At 35.7% G+C, this 22,738-nt stretch overlaps 2 protein-coding genes across 3 annotated transcripts in view; one reads left to right on the top strand and one right to left on the bottom strand.

Annotated features, from left to right (window-relative positions):
- Positions 1-22,738, bottom strand: part of LOC101896101 (ATP-binding cassette sub-family C member Sur) — a 223,289-nt gene that overhangs the window by 51,554 nt on the left and 148,997 nt on the right. For both annotated transcript variants that reach the window (XM_011297641.3, XM_020039687.2), the window contains 4 exons: positions 14,073-14,334; positions 13,730-13,867; positions 13,098-13,228; positions 4,786-5,047 (listed from right to left, as the gene is read on the bottom strand). In XM_011297641.3, the coding sequence (XP_011295943.1) occupies positions 4,786-5,047; positions 13,098-13,228; positions 13,730-13,867; positions 14,073-14,334 (793 nt within the window). The remainder of the gene's footprint in view (positions 1-4,785; positions 5,048-13,097; positions 13,229-13,729; positions 13,868-14,072; positions 14,335-22,738) is intronic.
- LOC109614278 (uncharacterized) overlaps positions 14,299-22,738 on the top strand; it is a 42,215-nt gene continuing 33,775 nt past the window's right edge. The window contains exon 1 of the mRNA XM_020039688.2: positions 14,299-14,362. Coding sequence (XP_019895247.1) covers positions 14,300-14,362 — 63 coding nt within the window. The 5' untranslated portion in view covers position 14,299. The remainder of the gene's footprint in view (positions 14,363-22,738) is intronic.

The following is a 22,738-nucleotide window of genomic DNA, read 5'->3' as shown; positions in this document are numbered from 1 at the left end:
GATATGGTCTATTTTACCCGCTAAATATTATCCGATGACCACCCAAATTGGTAGGCTTCTTCCCCGCCCTAAACTCTAGCTACATGCGAAATTCCGTCGATTGGTCCATTTCAACCCCTAAATATCGTGCGATCATCTCCAAAAACAATAGGGTTCTATTCTGACCCTAACCCCACCTCCATTTTCAATTTCGTGAGGATCGGTTCATAATTGCGACCTGTAGCTTGATAACAAATTAACATGGACAGACGGACAGACGGACAGACGGACGGACGGACATACATAGCTAGATCGACTTAGCTCGGCGAGCTAGGAAGACCCATATATACTTTCCTATGTGGGAAACCAATATTTCGAGGTGTTACATAATTTTTGGCCCAATCGAATTTATAATACCCCCAACACATAGTGTTGTAGGGTATAAAAACTAAAATTGGTGTGAGAATCAAGGTTGAAAAGTAAGTTTCATATATGAAGGTGGTTTTGGAAATGTGTACTAATTATGCGAACTATTCTAAATGGTACTAAATTTGGAACCGTTTGGTTTAGGGTGAACGAAAGAAGCTGGCAACGTACAATTTGTAGACATTGCGGTGTCTGTTGTTGATATGTGTGTATGTGATAAAGAGGTAGTTTTCGAAATGCGTACTAGAAGTACAAGAAAAGTACTAAATTGTACTGTTTTGGTACAATGTGGTGTTAAGTTAAATCTAGCTTGAAATCTAAACTTTGGTATTGATGTCGCTGTTCACGTGTAGCCTGGACATATGGAGGTGGTTACGGTAATGTATCTACAATTGTACGAAAAGTACCAACATGTACCAAATTTGGTTTCGGTTGAAGGGATATAAATACAATTCTGAAATTTGACATTTAAATTACTGATGGTATCTGTGTTGGAGGTTTGGCGGTGTTTTGGAAATGCGTCCATGTTTGTATGGAATCCAAAAATTAAGTTCGGCCGGGCCGAACTTTCAATACCCTTCACCTTAGGGTAATACCAATTTTAAGACATATTCGTGGGAAAATGTGGCAAAAATAATCAAGGTATCGAATATCAGGAGGTACCGCTATATGGGGGCTATACCAAACGCTATAACTATGACAAACAAATTTTTAGACAAATCCATGAAAAAATACGGCAAAAAATCATCAAAATACCGAATATCGGGAGGTACCGTTATCATCGAAGAAAACCAAATTCGGCAGTTCACCACTTTCGGCCAAGCGAAGCAACTCTTTAGCTCTTTTGAGTCCATTTTCTTTCCGTTGCGGTGTAAGAGCTCATTTTTAAATATTTGCCGAATTTAATATTGCGACATGCTCAGCTCACGAGCCACTGCTACGCGGGTTTCGATCAAGTCGCTTCTTTACTTTTCAAAACATTTCTGATGAAGTTGCTGTCTTATTCGGTCCACTTCCTTGACGTCGGGCTACGCTACCAGTATAACGGTAACGGGCGATGGTACGAGACGCAAAAGATTTATTCACATTTAAATGCTGGAGTGCTCTAACGATAGCCACTTGTACTTTTCCAGCCAAATATAAAGAAATCGCACTATCACGCATGAATTCCATCACGAATAACTTTTTCTATGAAAATTCTCACCAAAATACTTTTTTACGCTTGTAAACAATATAATGAGCGGTCACAGGAATAATTTTAACAGCTGTCGGATGAGTGGCTTAGAAATGACAGCAGTCTGAAGTTGGTTGCAGTTTTTTCATCTCACCCTGTAGATATGAAATCAAGAAATGTGATATTGATGTAACTGCTGGTGTCTGTGTATAAGATATGGAGGTGGTTTTGGAAATGTGTGCCATAAATGTACAAAATAGTACTAAATTTGATAAAGGGGGAAAATAAAAACCTGCAATCCCGCAATTGGATATTAAAGTCACTATTGGTATCTGATGTTAAAATATGAAGTTGGTTTCGGAAAAGTGTACTATAATTGTACGAAATGTACTGAATGGTACTATATTTAATATTTGTTGAAGGGTAGAGCTAAATCCTAAAATTTGATGTATAAATTACCGATTGCATCTCTGTTTGTGATTTGGCGGTTGTTTGAAAATGAGTCCTATATTTGTACAAATCTACTAAATAGTACTTAAACTGGTATTGGGTGAAGGAATAGTGCTGGAATCCTCAAATTTGAAAATGAGGTCTCTGTTGCTATCTGGAATTGAGATATGGAGTAGGTTTTGGAAACGTATACGTTAATTGTAGAAATGTGTACTACAATTGTTCAAAAAGTACTAAGTGACACTAAATTTGGTTAAGGAATAGAGCTGAAATTCCGAAATTTGATACTGAGGTCACTGTTGGTTTTTTGAGACTTGGGGGTGGTTTTGGAAATGTAGAAAGAATATTAAATTGAACCAAAAGACCTAAATAGTACCAATATTGGTATTGGATGAAGGAATAGAGCTGAAATCCGTAAATTTGAAATCCGTACTGTTGGTATCTGAGGTTGAGATATAGAATCTGTTTTGGAAATGTGTACTATGGTTCACATGGTGGTATGGGTGAAGGGATTGTCCTGAATTTTATATTGAGGTCTCTGTTGGTAACTGGAATTGTGCAGGCAAAGTACAAAATTGCACTAAATTTGGTATTGGGTGAAATCCTGAAATTTAATACTAATGTCACTATTGGTGTTCTCAGTTGAGAGAAGGAGATGATTTTGGAAATGCGTTATATGAACTTGCGAAAAGTGCAAAATGCCACTAAATGTGCCGTTGAAGAGCACTGATCCTTATTGAGAATAGCTGTAAATCCACGTTTTGCAATTCAATACCATTCTTGACCTGACTGTATGGGCTATTATGGCCCCCGTTATGATGGTAGTTGGTCTTGCGTTAGTACTAAACCAGTTTGGAGCTTTTGTGATTTCTTGGTTTTCCACCAGAAGAACCGTATCAGTGGTTCGGTAGGCAGCGGGTGATTTTCTGTCTCCAGGTCTTCTAGAAAAAGGCCTAAACCTTAAACTTTGAGCCGTCCGTGCAGCAGCTTCCTTATGGCATACTTGCTTTGCATCCGCCGTTCCACAAAACTCTGTCGGTGATTAGTGTTATGCGCGATGCAAATAATTTCTTTATAAGTACTCTGTCAGAAATTGTCTCCTCTATTGAGACTTCCATAGTGACCTTGTAATGTGTAATAGTCGCTTTCAGCCTCTTCCCAGTCGCTTTCATCCTCACACCTAATCTTTATTATACCCTCCAGCTTGCAAAAGAGGGTACATTATCTTTGTCATTCCGTTTGTAACATCCTTAAATATTCGTCGTAGATCCCATAAAGTATACATATTCATAATCAGCATAAAATTCTAAGTCGATTTAACGATGACCGTCTGTCTGTCCGTCCGTGCGTCCGTCTGTATGTCTGTCTGTCTGTCCGTCTGTCTGTTGAAATCACGATACAGCCCACATTATTTGGCGTAGAGCGTCAAAATTTAGCAGAATAATTTGTATTGTGTCTAGGATGTTCGGTATTGAAAATAAGATATATCGGTCCACGTTTTGGTATAGCCCCCATATACCTTTACCTCCCGATATTCGGTATTTTGATTATTTTTGCCACATTTTTTCCCGTATTTGTCTGAAAATTGGTATTAGTTGTTCATAATAGGTTCTAGTTCCGGTGGCGAAACATAGCATGTATGGGTCCACGATTTGGTACAGCCCCCATATAACGTCACCTCCCGATATGCGGTATTATGATGATTTTTGACACATTTTTTCACGAATATCTCTAAAAATTGGTAGTTGTAGATCAAAATGGGTGCCAGTTCGTGTGGCGAGTCATTGTAATTATAGGTCCACGTTTAGGTATAGCCCCCATACATCGGTACCTCCCGATATTCGGTAATTTGATGATTTTTGCCACATTTTTTCCCGTATTTGTCTGAAAATTGGTATTTGTGGGTCATAATGGGTTCTAGCTCCGTTTGTGAAACATTGCATATGTAGGTCAACGATTTGGTGTAGCCCCCATATAAGGATACCTCCAGATATTCGGCATTTTAATTGTTTTTGCCACATTTCTTCTGTTTCCTTTACCCTAAGGTGGAGGGTATTAAAAGTTTGGCCCAGCTAACCTTAATGTTTTTTTACTTAATTTTTTATTAGATGCATAAAAAAATCTGTCTCCAAAACTCTCGTGGATTTACTCCTCATTACCCCTCTGATGCCGAGGTAGCACACTCCTTGGACTTTCTTTCTTGGACGCTAATTACGCTCCTGTACAGCCAGTGAGTCATTTTTGAAATTAGTCCACATCTTGAACCTATTATCCTTCTATAGATTGACCAGCATCGGTGAGCTTTGTTCGCTCTTTCGTTTACATGAGTTGAGTTTTTTTTTTATCCAGGATTACCCCTAGTTAGTTTTTTTTTTTACTGGAGATTCTAATAAGTCATAAGTCCTTACCAGTTAACCACTCCTCTTTTTATATCCACCATTTTGATATTGAAAAGCACGTTATAAAAATGTGTTTGTACAATATGTCAACAACGAAATTAAACTCAAAATTTGTTCGATCACCCAAAAACACAATTTTCCCTTCTCCTAAATTTGGCACTAATTTGAGGTCTAATTCTGAAGTATTGCAAGAATTATTTTACCTTTAGGCCATTCCACAAAATATTTTCCAATTTGAATTTGGCAAAGTTTAAATAACGGCTAATTTTCTAATTTTTCAATTTAAATTCTCATTCGTTTTCCAGTATTTGAACAGCGAAAAAAAAACAAAGCAAACAATAAATAATTTACACTTACCGCTGGCATTATATTGTACTCGTCGTCATCCTCGCCATCGTCGGCGGCCAATATATTTTCCGCTGAAGTTGCCTTCATTTCCCTTGCCATATCAATGGCATCACTGCCTGCTCCATTGTTCTCCGGTGAGACTCCGGTCGTTGTCGTCGTCGATTGTTGCGAGGTACAGGAGGTGGAACGCAATAAACCCAATTTTGTAACATTTTTAAATAATTTCCAACGTTCACGGGCTGTACGGCCTAAAGCGGTGTTTTCGCTGGTGCTGTGTAACAACAACAGCATCAGAAAAAGAACAAAAACAGAAACATGAGAAAAACCAATTGAAAAGGATATGAATTCAAGAATAAAGATATCAGTTAAAACAACGTCAGTTACATTGTCATCCGGCAAAACGGGAGTTCTTTCAGTCGTTGAAAAGTTAATGGGTTCGACGGAACACCAGCATGAATTGCTGTTGTTTTGTGGTGCTGGAGGTGGTGGGGGTGATGATGATGCCATTCAACACAATTCAATGAAACACCATCAAAAATGGAATTTCCCATTTAAAGCTGAGGACGGAAGTCCTTAGGGGTTAAAAGAAAAACCTATTACCCGCCGTACCAGCAGCTCTTCTTAACTTTTAAGTTAGTTACTTAGGCTGTGAAAGCCTCTTTTATAATGAACACTTGGTAGTGGAATTAATTTTACTCCTTTTCCTGGTGAACATCCTGCAGAGCTCAAACTATTCGAAACCACAAAATTCCAGGAATTATCTACAATTACCAACGACGGTTAAATGGAAATGATGAGTCGGCATTTTTTAATTGCAGATTTCTCAATTGACTTATTACCTGTGATTAATTAATTTTCGGTAAACATAATCAAGTTCATGTTTAATTGACACAGTGTCTACTCTTCCTCACCCTAGAGTAAAGTGAGGACTTATTTAAACTGGTATTAAATATATTTTTATACCCTCAGCCATATGGCTACAGCCATATGCCTAGTCGAAATAGTGGTTTTAGACCCTAGGCCTCTTTGGACCAAATCCGTTTCAGAACATTTGGAGTCGATCTACCGATGTCCGTCCGTCCGTCCGTCCGATTTGATCCAAACTTGGTACATCGTAATATTTTTGTCAAACTTAGATCGAGTTCGGAGATGGGCAATATCGGTCCACTCCTTCTGGTACTTCCCACACAAAATGTCAAAATTTTCAAAGAAAATAATGTATTGCACAGAAAGAGAGAGGATAATCCGATTTTGCTCGAACTTTGCGAATCCTAATATTTTCATCAGTGCCAGTTCAGGTACGAAAATGGACAATATCGGTCCACTCCATCAAGTACCTCCCCCACAAAGGGTCAAAATTTTGAATAATTGCAACTCCTATAAAATGTGATGTAAGAGTCCGATTGTCTTCAAATTTCACACATCCCAATAATTTTATTAGCCCAAGGTCTGGTGTGAAAATGGAATATATCGGTCCACTTCTTCGGGTAAATCCCCCACAAAAGGTCGAAATTTTCAAAAACAAAAAAATTTTTTTTTCTGCACATAAAGAGAAGCAATAATCCGATTTTACTCAAACTTTGCAAATCCTTATATTTGCATCAGTTCTAGGTCAAGTGCGAAAATGGACAATATCGGTCCACTCCATCAAGTATCTCCCCCACAAAGGGTCAAAATTTTGAATAATTACAACTCTTATAAAATGTGATGTAAGAGTCCGATTGTCTTCAAATTTTACATATTCCAATATTTTTATTAACCCAAGGTCTGGTGTTAAGAGGGAATACATCGGTCCACTCCTTTTGGTACCTCCCCCACAAAAGTTCAACATTTTCAAAAAAATATACATAAAATATATTTATTTTTGCACAGAAAGAGAAATGGTTACCCGATTTTGCTCTAACTTTGCAAATCCTAATATTTGCGTCAGTGCTAGGTCATGTGCTAAAATGGACAGTACCGGTCAACTCCAGCAAGTACCTCCCCCACAAAGGGTCAACATTTTGAATAATTATAACTCTTATAAAATGTGATGTAAGGATCCGAACGCCTTCAAATTTCACACATTCCAATATTTTTATAAACCCAGGATCTGCTGTTAACATGGAATATATCGGTCCACTCCTTCTGGTACCTCCCCCACAAAGTGTCGAAATTTTGAATACCCATGAAGCTCATAAAACGCCACATTAAGATCCGATTCCATTTAGACTTGGCACATCTCAATATTTCTATCAACACAAGATCTGTTATAAAGGTGGTATAGAACGAACCATTTCTTCTGGTACCTCCCCCATACTTAGGGTTCAAGATTTTGAAAAACAAAACGCTCAAATAAAGCGAAATAAGCATCCAAATCTTTTCAAATTTCACACATAAAAATTTGTTTGCTAACACAAAATCTGTTATGAAGTTGATATATATCTGCGAACCCCTTCTGGTACCTCACCCACAAAGGGTCACAATTTTCAATAATTTTATCTGTCATAACTTTCGAAACAATTTAGCAATTCTTTACTACTTGCTATGCTCAAATATTTCTCTCAATAAGAAGCATGATATAAATATGGCATTTATCGGAATTTATGATTTCGCATATGGTACATCACGCACATTTTGACATATTTTTGGGTCTGATACAAAATGGACAATATTGGCCCATTCCTTCGGAACCGGCTCCATAGAGGATCAAACGTTTGAACAACTGTAACACTAGTCAAATATATTTCGATTATTTATTCGAACATAGGCTGAGGGTATATATTTGTCGGCAATACCGACTGTTACTTTTTAACTTGTTTAGTGAAAAACAAGTAAGGAAAAAGTCAAAAGTCGGGCGGGGCCGATACCCAAATGCATATTTAGTACTGCTTCCCGTAACAAATAAACGTTTATATTTGGAATCTTTGTAAAGTAGATCATACCAACTATGAACCTTATTTGAATCCGTTTCATGGATTAAGAGTAGTCACAGTTTATGAAGTATATCTAGCTCTGAATCGATTTTCAACAAAATTGAAGGTGGCCTTTGTACCTCTAATACTAAATAATATAGCTTTACAGTGCATTGTATGACTTCGATAAGAATTATTATTTTATTTTTATTTATTGGAGCAATAGATAACCGGACCGAGTTTCACCAAATGGAAAACTTAAAAATAAAATTGGGCTGATATTAAATGTATGGTCGACAATAACCGTAAAATCGAATGAAGTTGTATATAAAATCGAAGGTACATAAAAATCTTAACCGATCTCGATAAAATTTGGCAGAGGTATTATCGAGCTGTTTCTGATGTCCGATATCAAAAATCATTGTTGTGTAGTGCATATTGGGCATTTGAGGATCTTTAACACCAAACATATATATGGGAGCTATAGCCATGTCTGAAATTTGGTCGGATGTGCGGAAACAAATCCTAATTGGATGAATGTTAGCCATTCGGAGCACAATAAACCTGAAATCGGTTGAAGATATATATGGGAGCTACTTTCAAATCTGAACCGTTTTTGATAAAATTTAGCAGATTCCTTCTGATATCTGGTACCAAATATTATTGTTGTCGAATGCATATTACGAATGTGAAGGACTCAAAACCCATATCGGATGAAACATATATATGGGAGCTATAGCTACATCTGAACCGATTTTGATATCGAATAAATGTATATATGGACGCTATATCCAAATCTGTTTCGATCATGAAAAAATTTGGCAAAGGTATTTCTGGGATTTATCGGTACACAAGTAACCCCAAATCGGTTGAAGATATATATGGGAGCTATATCTTAATTTGAACCAATTCTCATCAATTTCAATAGGACTCGACCTTGGGCCAAACAAATATTGTTTGGAAAATTCATCTCAATCGGATAATAAATGCGATTTGCATTTTGTTTACAAAAATACATGGATAGACATAAATCGACTCAGAAAGTGATTCTATGAAGATCCCCAAAAGTAATTATGGGTCTTTCTCACTTCCTTCTCCATGTTACATACAAATGCACAAAGACATAATACCCTTACCACCATGAAAATAAGTGTTGATTTTTTAAAAGTACCCTCTAGATATCGATCTAGGTTGAAATTGTATTTTTTTAAACAATATGAATTTAATAGCCTACTATTAGGCAGTCTACCATTCTGAAACTACCGTATAGTTAGGAACTTGATATATACATTACACATTATGTTATGTTAATGTAAAATTTGGTTGATCGACTTTTCCTATCTCCTTCCTATCGATTTTCTTATTTTAGCAAATCTCTTTTTTCCTAAAGGAAAGTTCAAACTTCTACTATCAAAAGACTTGAAGGTAAAAATGGGTGTACAACGTTCTCTTTACTATACAGGAAATGTGTTTGACATTGTTAAAGTGGAGTGGAGAGTTCTTTCCACTATAACGAACTTATGTATATCTCGGAAGATTATTTTCGTGGCGTTACGTCACCCTATCATCAATTTAACAGTAATACCGGAAGCATTCTGAAATATTACAGATTGTTGCATTTCTCGTATTGCTCAGAATAACGATAGGGACTACTTTGTTTGTTGTAGTCAATTACCACGAGAGGAGCGCGATGAGCATCTTCCCACTAACCCTGATGACTCAGTAGCAAGAAAATTGACAACGGTACTTATAGGTTGACGAAGGAATAAGCAGGAAGAGGTAAATTATATGTAAAATATAGTCTCGTCGGAAGCGGAGTGTGTAAAGTGTGAGCCTGTCTTAACCATGAAACAAGGATGGCCGGGCGTCTGTCATAATAATGAAATTGAGGTGATAAACGCGAAGAGGTGAGCGATTAGTAACTAAATGTTTCTTAATTTGAAATAGTTTTGGGTGAAGCTCTAATTATTAAAATTTGTATTTGGGTCCTTCTTGGAAAGTACTAAATGATACTGTATTTGGTACAAATTGGTATTAGACAAAAAAAAGTGCCTGAAATCTGAAATTTGGAATTGGGGTAGCTGTTCATGTATAGCCTGGACCTATAGAGGTGGATTACTAAATGTGAACAATTGTTGTACGAAAAGTACTGAATGGTACTAAATTTGGTATTGGGTGAAGGGATATAGATAAAGTTCTGAAATGTAATATTTATATTAGTAATTGTATCTGTGTTTGCTATTTTATGGCTGTTTGGAAATATGTTCCATATTCGTACGATAAGTACTAAATGGTACTAAATTTGAAAAGGGATGGGACTGAAATGCTGAAATTTGATATGGATTTGACTGTATGTGTCGGTGGTTGAGAGAAGAAACTGGAGTTTGGATATGCGTACTATAATTGTGTTAAATAGTACTAAATTTAGTATTGGATGAAGGAATCGAGCTGAAATCGTTCATTTGATATGGATGTCACTGTTGGTATCTATGGTTGATAGAAGAAGCTGGTTTTAAATATGTGTAATATAATTGTACTAAATGGTACTAAATTTGACAATGAGGGAAATTAAAAACTGAAATCCTGAAATTTGATATTAAGGTCACTGTCGTATCTGGTTGTGGCTTTGTACATGTGCACTATAATTGTACGAAAAGTACTTAGTGGAACTAAATTAAGTATTGAATAAAGGAATAGGGCTGAAATTGTAAAATTTAATATTTTGGTTTCTGTATGAATCTGCAATTGAGACATGGAGGTGGATTGGAAATGTGTCATAAATTTGTACGAAAGGTACCAAATCGACTAAGCAAGTTTAATAAGAAAATTAAAAAGATTTTGCCCCTCTATCCAGGTAATAGATGCGTACCTTCTTTTTATACCCTCCACCATAGTAGGGAGGGTATATTAAGTCTGTCATTCCGTTTGTAACACCTCGAAATATACATTTTAGACCCCACAAAATTCTATGTCGATTTAGCGATGGCCGTCCGTCTGTGAAAATCACTTTAGCTTCCGAACGAATTGAAGTAGATTGATAAAATTTTACTCAAATGTATGTCATGTCTGCAGGACTTCTGGTATTGAAAATGGACCATGTAGGTCTACGTTTTGGTATAACCCCCATTTAACGGTACCTCCCGATATTCCGTATTTGATGATTTTAGCGACATTATTCACCGGAATTCTTTCAAATTTGGTATTTGAAGTTCGTAATGGATGCTACAGCATATGACAGGAGATTGTCTGTGCAGGTCCACGTCTTCGTATAGCCCCATATAACGGTACCTCCCGATATTCGGTATTTTGCTGATTTTAGCGACAATATTCATGGGAATTGTTTCAAATTTGGTATTTGAGGTTCGTCATGGATACTGCAGCCTAAGACAGAAAATTGTCTGTGCCGATCCACGTCTTTGTATAGCCCCCGTATAACGGTACCTCCCGATATTCGGTATTTTGATGATTTTTGCTACATTACTAACAGATTTTTCTTCAAGTTTCGCATTTAAATATTGTAATAACTTATGACAAAAATTGCCTATGTAGGTCCAAGTCGTCGTATAGGCATTCGGTATTTTTAAAATTTTAACAGAATTTTTAACGGATTTTATTTTTTGAAGTTGTCAAATTTGTACCAAATGGGGAGGGTATTAAAAGTTCGGCCCGGCCGAACTTACAGCTTTTTTACTTGTTTGCTCTTCTTTTATAATATTTAGATGTTTCCTGTAATTATTGAAAAAAAAAAATATCGCCCAATGTAATTTTTAATTTAGTCTGTCAGTGGATCATAAATAGAAACGAGCCATGCATTCGAGGCGACTTGACTTCATTTAAAGCTCCAGTAGAAGTTTCGTATTCCATTTTGTCACAGAGTAAGAAATCTTCAAGGAAAAATCATATTTACAGTTTCTTGTTTCTGTGGATTTAGAAAACTCCAAAAAAGTATCAACAAACACCGGTTTTGTCAAAATAATACCTTAACCAGTAAAGAAAGTCTTAAAGTCGGACGGGGCCGACCTTATGATACCCTACACCACTTTGCTAATTAAGTAGAGCTCCACATAACAATTAAAAGTTTTTATGGGAGAATTCAATCATACACGCTATGATTTATAATTTAAAGTTCAAAAGATGAAATATGCAGAAGCAAGCACAAATTATTTGAAATCGGGTAAAGATATATATGGGAGCTATATCCAAATCTGAACCGATCTCGATAAAATTTGGTAAAGATATTTCTGAGCTGTATTTGATATATTTCCCTGAATATCGTTGTTACGGAGTGCATATTACGGTTTTGGGTAACAAATACAACAAATCGGATGAATAATATATATGGAAGCTATAGCTATATCTGAACCGATCTTCACCAAATTTAACATACTAGCTTCTAGGCTCAATTCGGTTGTAAGTGCCAAATTTCATCCAATTTGGACAAATATTAGACGTTTGGTGCACAATAAAAGGTAAATCGGACTAAGTTATATAAGGGAGCTATATCCAAATCTGAATCGATCTCGATAAAGTTTAGCAACGGAATTTCTGAGCTGTATTTGATATATTTCCCCAAATATTGTTGTAACAGAGTGCATATTACGGCTGCGAAGGACAAAAATAACAAATCGGATGAACAATATATATGGGAGCTATAGCTATATCTGAAACGATTTCAATCAAATTTGGCATACTTATTTTCAGGTCTAATTTGGTTGTATGTGCAAAAATCCATACTATTCGGGCTGATATTACACGTTTGGTGCACAATAAAAAGCAAATCGGACGAAAATATATATGGGAGCTATATCTAAATTTTTACCTATTATCTTCAATTTCAATAGGGTTCGTCCTTGGGCCAAACAAATATTGTTTGGAAAATTTCATCTCTATAGGACAATAAATGCGAACTGTACTTTGTTTACAAAAATACATGGACAGACGGACGGACATGCATAAATCGACTCAGAAAGTGATTCTATGCAGATCATCAAAAGAAACTATGGGTCTATCTCGTTTCCTTTTGCCTGTTACAAACAAATGCACAAAGACATAATACCCTGACCACCTTGTGGTGTAGGGTGTAAAAAAGTGTAAAAATTATGGCGTTTGACTTTGTTGGAGTTTTTTTTTTCTCACCCTGTAAAGTTGGGATATGTAGGTAGGATATGTCAGAATATATATTAAGCGAATTACTTACTGAACTCTTGGTGAGGAAATTATTAGCTAAAATATCTTCAAAAAATGTTACAGCCACCCGTTTCTGTGACATTACCAAACCCCAAAACAGTATCAACAAACACCGATTTTGTCAAAATATTACAAATACTCCAGGCGATTTTTTATCCCATTCCTCTTTCCCTCGTATTAAAATAATTCTAATGAAAAAATTACATCCCTTTTCAATGGAAAAACATTTCTTGTACTCACTTGTTTTGTTGCTCCCTTTCATTGGCTTTGGCAATTATTGAATTCCATTTGGCGATTATGTGTGGATGAGTGGCTGCGATCTCCTTGTAGCTGCCGGATGCCTGCAGACAGCCATCTTTCAATACAATTAACTGCAAAAAGAGACACCGAAAAGATAACACAAACACACACAAAGAGAGATGAGATGAGCAGCAGTTCAATAACAGAATTATTTCAACATCCGCCAAAGCAGATAACGGCAGGAATGTCATTGAAATGAAAAGGTCCGGAAACAGGGCATTACAAGTGTTTATGAATTGAATGACAAAGCGGAAGACAAGTAAGTAATGCAATAAATTAAAAATCATATTTTCATTTCCATGGAAATGCGAAAAAAAGAGAGAGAGAGCGTGTTGACATTTGGCAAATATTCAAACGGGGAAAAATTGCAAATGTCATTTTTTTGATTAATTTACCAATAACTGTCACCCACACCTTGGGCCACCAGTTCAGTGATGTTTTAATAATGTCTCTGTTTCCATTCCTTTCTCCTCCCCTTCCAAAGTAGCATCTATCGGAAGTGTCATAAAATATTTTGGGTGAATGGAAATTTGGCCGGAGCCCCCATCACCCCACCCAAAACGCTTACTTACATTGTGTGCCTGCTGTACCAGATTTAATTGTTGTGTCACCAGAATGACAGTGCGATTGGCTTTCAACAGCATCTTTTTAATGCTCTGTTCGAAAATGTGACGCGCCACTTCATTGTCCAGCGATGATAAGGGATCATCCTTGAAATCGGAAAAGATGAAAAAAAAAACATGGAAACAGACATGGTTAAATGAAGGAAATATTAAATGTTTACAAAGAAAAACAGAATGACAAATGACATTCAGTAAAGCATTATGGTCACACATACACACACACACACACATTTTAATGTCAAACTATAAAATATTAAAACATGGCAACTGTTTGATAGATTTTTCCTCTCACCATTATCACCACATTGGCCGATGAATACAAGGCTCTGGCAATGGCCACACGTTGCCTTTGGCCACCCGACAAATTAATGCCTCTTTCGCCGATTACTGTTAAGTCACCCGCTGGCATCAAATCTATGTCCGGCTTCAGAGCGCAGGCATCCAAAACAAAGTCATAACGTTTCGGTCGAAATGATTCGCCAAATAGAATATTTTCCCGTATACTGGCATTGAGAAGCCATGGCTGCTGTGGGACAAAGGCAATTGTTGAAGATCTACAAAAAAAATTTGGAAAGAACGATGGTAAGTAATTAAATATTTTTATGGTATTCTAGTAGAGTCGGTATGAGCAACTAGAAAAAAGCTACAATTTATTTACTTAGCTATGAAAATGCACAATAAGAGCCAGTCATTTCAAAATACAAATTGCATATAATTCTATTGACAAGTGAATAAAAATTAAACAAGTATAAAAGCTGTAAATTCGGTCGGGCCGAACTTTGAATACCCTCCACCATTTGGAACGAATTTGGCAATTAAGAAAAATAAAATCCGTTAAAAATTATGATAAAATCTTAAAAATACCGAATGTAGCTGTTACATTTGGATCTATACGACGACATGGACCTGCATAGGTAACTTTTGTCAAAAGCAGTAATTTCGGCCGGACCGAACTTTGAATACCCTCCACCATTTGGAACGAATTTGGAAATTTTCAAAAAATAGAATGTGTTAAAAATGCTGTTAAGCTCTTAAAAATACGGAATACAGCCGTTATATTGGGTTCTATAAGAATATAGCCGTTATCCTGGGGTCTACATGGGCATTGTTTGTCATAAGCCGTTACCATATTCAAATTTGAAACTTGAAATAAACGGTGAATAATGTAGCTAAAATCATAAAAATACCGTATATAGGGAGGTATCGTTATATCGGAGCTATACGAAGACTTGAACCTGCAAAGACAATTTTCTGTCATAGGCTGTAGCATCTATTACGATCCTTAAATGTGACATTTCAAACAATTTCGGTGAGTATTGTACCTAAAATCATCAAAATACCGAATATAGGGAGGTACTGTCATATAGTGCCTATACGAAGACCTGGACCAGCATAGATAATTTTCTGTCATAGGATGTACGATGTTCAAATACGACATCTCAAACAATTTCGGTGGGTACTGTACCTAAACACGTCAAAATTCCGAATTTAGGGAGGTACTGATGTATGAGGCCTAAACGAAGACCTGGACCTGCATAGACAATTTTATTTCATAGACTGTAGATCCCATTAAGAATTCCAAAAACGTAATTTGAAACAATTCCGGTGAACAACGACGATAAAATCATCAAAATACCGAATGTCGGGAGGTACCGTTATATGGGGGCTATACGAGAAGACGTGGACCTGCATATACAATTTTCTGTCATAGGCTGTATCATCCATTTCGAACTTCATATGTCAAATTTGAAACAATTCCGATGAATATTGTCGCAAACATCATCAAAATACCGAATATCGGGTGGTACCATTATATGGGGGCTATACCAAAACGTGGACCTACATGGCCCATTTTCAATACCAAAAGTCCTGCAGACATAATACATATTTAAGTAAAATTTTATCAATTTACTTCAATTTTTTCGGAAGCTAGAGTGATTTCCACAGACGGACAGACGGACATCGGTAAATCGACATACACTGATGGCCAAAACTAAAGCAACTGAAATTACAAGGAGAATGAATGCCCTGTAACTTTTTCAAAAATGAAGAAAATGAGAAAGTTTTTCTTGTTTTAAATTAGGTACTTTATTCACTTTTTAAAAACCTAAAACATAAAACCAAAATTTATTTTTATATAAAAAATAATGTTTGGTAAAGTCTATTAACCCGATTTTGGCTTGGACAAAACAAAAGAAACTCTGTTGTACATTCATATAACCGCTGCAATTTCAGTTGTTTTTACTGTGATATTTATCGCTTTTTGCTTCCTTCGACAATTTCGCTTGTCATAAATCCTTTTTGAGAAGTTTTTTACAACACTATGTGTTTTTCTTTTCGTTTTTTAAGTACTGCCCAAAAAAATTTTAAAAATGGCTAGAAGCAAATACAGTACCTGAATAAAACAGCAAATTATCAGTGTTGATAGTCACTGATAATTTGCTGTTTTATTCACAACATATCACAGAAAATGATTTCCGAGAAATATTTCATAAATATTTATGTGATTTCAGAATTATTTCTGTATACTAAGTCGGTTTTTTGAAACTGGATCAGTAGTAACAGTCTATAACGGATGAAGGCCATGAAAAACTTCAGCCCGTACTGATCCACAAATTGTGAGTGAAATAAAAAAACAACCATTTAAGAGTTCAACTGGATTGGTGAGAGAGCAATCATTGGATATAAGCTCGAGATCAGTGCGTAGACGAGTAGTGGCAGCTGGTCTGCATGCCCGTAAGACATCAAAAAACCATTTATATCTGAAAAAATCGAAAAGGCTTTCGGAAACGATAATATTAACGTTAAACATTAAAGGCTCAGACGTGAAAAATTTTACGGTGAGAAGACCAAAAAATGAACGACTCAAGCCGCAGTGTTGCAAAGGTACAGTGAAGCATGTGGGAAGGTCAAAAATGGCGTGGCGCTGTTTTTCTTTCTATGGACTTGGGCCTATCCATAAAATAAAGGAAGTTGTGGATCGGTTTGTTTACAAAGATGTGTTGGACATCACGTTGTTCCCTTACGCTGAGTAAAATATTCGGTTGATTTGGGTGTTTCAGCATGACAATGATCCCAAACTTGTATCAAAACTTGTCAAATATTGGTTGCGGGAGTCAAAAATTCATGTTTTGTTGTGGCCGGCACAATCACATGACCTAAACTCCTTAGAAAACCTTAGGAGTATCATAGATAGGAAGATCAAGAGAGATTCGGAAATAAATAAGCACAACATTTTCTAAAGAATTCGGGGTGCCTGGGACAGCACACTCAAGGATCAAATTGAGCGTGTTATAGATTCAATGCCTCGTAGGTGTGCGGCTGATATCAAAAATAATGGTTATGCTATCGACTACTAGCCAAAATTTAATTATTTTAAAATAAAAAATCAAAAGTTGCTTTAGTTTTGACTATGCAAAAATTGGGTCATTTTAGTTTTCCATATATTATTTTTCGTTCAAAATTATTTTTGTATTTTTATTTTTAGTTTCTTAAAAGTGAATTAAACCCCTAATTTAAAACTGGAAAAATAATTACGATTTGTTTATTTTTGTAAAAGTTACAGGACATTTATTGTCTTTGCGATTTAAGTTGCTTTAGTTTTGGCCACCAGTGTAGAAGTTTATGCTGATCAAGAATATATATACTTTGTGGGGTCTAAAATGTATATTCCGACAAACTTAATATGCCCTCCATACTATGGTGGAGGGTATAAAAATGTGAAATCAAAGTACAGATTATTGGGAGGTTTCGTTTATGTCCTATATATATAAGGTCGGTCAGTAGGCACATCTGACAACTAAGTTTGGCCGACTTAAATTCAAAGAGAGTCAAACGAAACGTTTGATGATCTGCATAGAATCACATTCTGAGTCGATTTATGCATATCCGTCCGTCTGTCCATGTATTTTCGTAAACAAAGTACAGGTCTCATTTATTGGCCGATCCGGATGAAATTTTGCACAAATCATTTGTTTGACCAAAAGACGAACCCTATTGAAATTGGAGATAATCGGTTAAAATTGAGATATAGCTCTAAATATATAACTTCGTCCGATTTGCCTTTTACTGTGCACCAAATGTGTAATATCAATCCAAATATTATGGAATTTTACACATACGACTAAATTAGGCCTGAAAACAAGCATAATATAGTAATTTGATCGAAATCGGTTCAGATATAGCTATAGCACCTATATGTATTCTTCATCCGATTTGTTGAATTTGTCCTGCACAGACATGGGGTATTGCGTGAACAGATAGTGCTTGAAATTTTGTATTAGGATCGCTGTTAATGTGTAGCCTGAACATATGGAGTTGATTTTGGAAATGTTTATTATATTAGTACGAAAAGTACTGAAGAGTACTATATTTGATATTGAGTGAAGGGTTAGAGATAATATTCTGAAATTTCATATTTAGAAATTTCATATTTTGGCAGTGATGCGGAAATGAGTCCTATATTTTTACGAAAAGTACTAAGTGGTATTAAATTTAGTATTAGGTGAAAGGTTGGGGCTGGAATTCTTAGAATTGATATTGAGGTTTCTGTCGGTATATGAAATTGAGATATGGAAATTGTTTTGGAAATGTGTACTATAATTGTACGAAAAGTACTAAACAGTACTAAATTTGGTATGGGAAGGGAATAGAACTGAAATCATGAAATTTGCTATATATGGTACTATTGGTGTCTGTGGTTAATATATGGAGGTGGTTTTGGAAATGTTTACTATAATTGTACGAAATGTACAAAATAGTACCAAATTTGGTATTGGGTGAGGGACTAGAGCAGGAATTCAGAAATTTGATATTGAGGTCACTTTTGGTTTGTAACTCCGACGTAGACAGAAATGCCTTTCGAATCAATTTTTGGGAGTGGTTCCAACCAAAAAAAATTAGATTTCAATGCAAAAGTTACTAAAAAAATGTCTCAAAAACTACTATCCTCATGACAACGACGGTGGCTTGCAGTGTTTACATAAACCCTGGACAGAAAAAAATGTTGTACAACTATTGTGCAATAGTTTCACTAATATTCTCCTCCCAAAACTTCAAAATGAGAGATATATTGGTGTAAAAGCTAAACATTTTCCTATCATTCTTTCAGAAAAGGGAAATCTTGAAAAATAAATAAGACCTTGATAATCTAGAAATTTAGTACGACGTATGAAGTTTTGATTAACAAATTGTCAAAGTGAAAAAATTGTAAATTTTGAGTACTAACAAGTAAAAAAACATTAAATTCGCCCGGGCCGAACTTTTAATTACCTCAACCTAAGGATAAAGGAAACATTAGAACCCATTATGACCCACAAATACCAATTTTTAGACTTATTCCTCGGAAAATGTGGCAAAAATCAACAAAATATGGAATATCGGGAGGTACCTCTATATAGGGCTATACAAAAACGTGAACCCATACATAGAATGTTTCGCCAACGGATCTAGAACCCATTATGACCAACAAATCCCAATTTTTAGAAAAATCCGCAAAAAAATGTGACAAAAACCATCAAAATGCCTAATATCGGGAGGTACCTTTTTATGGGGGCTATACCAAAATGTGAACTTATACATGCAATGTTTCGCCACCGGAGTTAGAACCCTTTATGACCAACAAATACCAATTTTTAGACAAATCCATGGAAAAATGCGGCAAAAATCATCAAAATACCGAATATCGGGAGGTACCGTTATATGGGGGCTATACCGAAACGTGAACCGATATATCTAATTTTTCAATACCAACAATCCTAGATACAATACAAATTGTTCTGCTAAATTTTGACGCTCTACCTCAAATAATGTGGGCTGCATCGTGATTTCAACAGACAGACCGATAGACATACATACGGACATCGTTAAATCGACTTATAATTTTATGCTGATTATGAATATATATATAATTTATAGGGTCTACGAAGAATATTTAGGGATGTAACACCTCCAAGGTGGAGGGTATAAAAACGGCTAACCCGATTTGTTGCAACGTATCTAATATTTTAAGGTTGACTTTCACTGACGAAGTAGCGGGCACTTGCTTATTTTGTTATAAATCTCAGAATAAACTATCTGGGTAGAATAGTTTTTAAGAATATTACATTCGAAATTTAAGTACTACAAGTGGAAATTATGTGTTTGCTTTTTTGCTGTTAATTTAACACGTTTCAAATAAAACTCAAAATCTGCCTTTACGCATAAAATTTTTTGGGGAAAGTGTCAAAAGAAGAATTATTCTAGATAAATTTGCGTTGTGAGTCTCTGAAGAAAAGAAATTTGTATATTCAATATATGACGTGAAAATAGAAAAAAACATGGTATGTTTTTGAAAAAAAATAGCACTTATTCCCAAGTTTCTTCAAATTTTGTTATAATTTCAGTGTCCAATAAACTGACTATTGGACAATTCGTTCATAGATTAAAACCTCAATGGAGTTTCATTTTCTAAGATCTAACATTGTTAAGGCTTTCATATAGGATTAACCATATGCAAAAGACCTCTATATCCTATTTTGTATGTTTCAAGTAGTGCACTTCCATCTCAAAGAGAATACTTTGTTTATTCTTTTGGGGTCTTTCTAATCCTATCTCAAAAACAGATTTTAAGTATTTGTAAAATATCAACAACTTATAATGCTCCCCCTCTCTCTCTCTCTCTCTCTCTCCCTCTCTCGACAACTGTTCGCATAACAGAAAAATGCCTTTTCAAGTCCTACGCAGAAGAAAAGTGTTGCTTTCGTAATTCCTTCTTTAACAAATATCACAATCAATATTCAATTGAAATCAAATAAATATGATATCCTTTTCATTATATTTTTTTATGATTATTATATGCACAATTTGTATACATACAATCCGTTATTTTTTATATGGCACAGAAAAATATGTTTCCTTCCTTCATGCACACACACAGACGAGGTACTCACACAAAGTCATAATTGTTGTTGGCTTTATTTATTTTTACATTGCATTGCCATGTGAAGTTGCAAAGGCATAGCCTTTTGCTGGCATACAAATACAATATATAAATAGAGTCACACACACACGGAGACAAATATGCTACATGCACACACACAAGCACGTCTCTGTAATAATACACAAGTCTTTAAGTATTCATATAAGGGAATAATAAAAAAAAAAATCCTTTTATATGCATTTCAAGTAATGATGCCCAGCAAACAGTTTTATCAGAGTTGTTGAAAAATTAGGGGAAAATAAAAATTTTCTTACATGTATGGTACTGAATATGGTCTAATAAGTCTTTTAATTTCCCTTCTTCTTGACTTTTACACCCACACATCGGAGAGACTAATAGTACTGTTATTGAAAGATTTCTTTATTTTATTTTGTTTTTATTTATTTATTTAATATTTTTTTTAGAGCGGGATATTTCACTTATGGATTAGTCGTCAATCCCATAGGCCATAGATCGATACCTAAATCCCAAGTTTTCATACCCTACACCACATAGTGGTAAGCGTATTATGTTTGTAACTTGGAGAAGGAAGCGAGATACACCCATGGTTACTTGTAAGGACCTTCATAGGATCACATACTGAGACGATTTATGCATGTCAGTCCTTCTGTCCGTCCGTTCGTCCGTCCGTCTGTCCATGCATTTTTGTGAACAGGTCGCATTTATTAGCCGATTGAGATGAAAATTTCAATACGACAAGGACAAATCCTATTGGTGAGAATCGAGTGTGTTTAGATGTGGCTCCCATATATACCTTCAACCGATTTGGGGATAATTGTGCACCAAATGGTCAATATTAGTCGAACTGACCTGAATTTTGGCACATCCGACCAAATTCAGTCTAGAAGCAAGCACATAAATTTCGGTTCAGATATAGCTCTAAAATTTTGTCAAGATCGGGTCAGATTTGGATATATCTCCTAAATATATATATATATATATATATATATATATATATATATATATATATATATATATATATATATATATATATATATATATATATATATATATATATATATATATATATATATATATATATATATATATATATATATATATATATATATATATATATATATATGTGTGTGTTAGTTGAAAAGACTGCTGTCATTGATCGAAACTCACCTTACAGTGGCCGAAAAATGGCTCGTGAGCTGAAGCTGTCGCAATATTCCATTCGGCAAATATTGAAATATGAGATCGGGGTAAAGCCATTGAAATTCCAAAAAGTGCAAGAACTTTCGCATCAACAGAAAGAAAATAGACTCAAAAGAGCTAAAGAGTTGCTTCGCTTGGCCGAAAGTGGTGAACTGCCAAATTGGTTTTCTCCGATGAGAAAACATTCGTTGTCCAGCAGTTTGTAAACAAATAGAATTATCCTGTTTACTCTGCCAAAGAGGTCAGCTGAAAATGTGCACCTTCGGTTGGCCACCAGAACTCAAGCGCCGGCCATGGTGATGGTGTGGGCCGCCATAAAAACTGATGGTCGCTCTCCGCTCGTATTAATCGACCGTGGCATCAAAATAAATGTCGAATATTATAGTGAATATATTCTGGAGGGTGTATTAAAGCCATGGGCACGCAAACATTTTGGCCGCAGACCTTGGACATTCCAACAGAACTTAGCACCATCGCACTCAGCACGCGCCACTCAAGAATGGTGACAAAATGAGGTTCCTCGCTTCATTTCCAGCACACAATGGCCACCAAAATCTCCGGATACCAATCCGTTGGACTAATGTGTCTGGAGTATTTTGGAAAGCAGGGTTGACACTAAAAAATACCAAAGTGTCGATCACATCTAGCAAGCGCTTCGCCGGGAATGGGCCAAAATACCGCAGAGCAACATTCGGGCAGCGTGTGACGGTTTCATTGGCCGTTTGAAGGCCATAATTCGTGCCAAAGGTGACCAATTCGAACAAATCTAAACTTATTTTAAAATGTGATGCTCTTTCCGAAAAATTTTGCTTTCACTC

This window comes from Musca domestica, unplaced genomic scaffold, assembly GCF_030504385.1.
Source record: "Musca domestica strain aabys unplaced genomic scaffold, Musca_domestica.polishedcontigs.V.1.1 7, whole genome shotgun sequence".
NCBI lineage: Eukaryota > Metazoa > Arthropoda > Insecta > Diptera > Muscidae > Musca > Musca domestica.
Note: the sequence above shows the minus strand (reverse complement) of the source record. Positions and strands in the feature narration are given on the sequence as shown.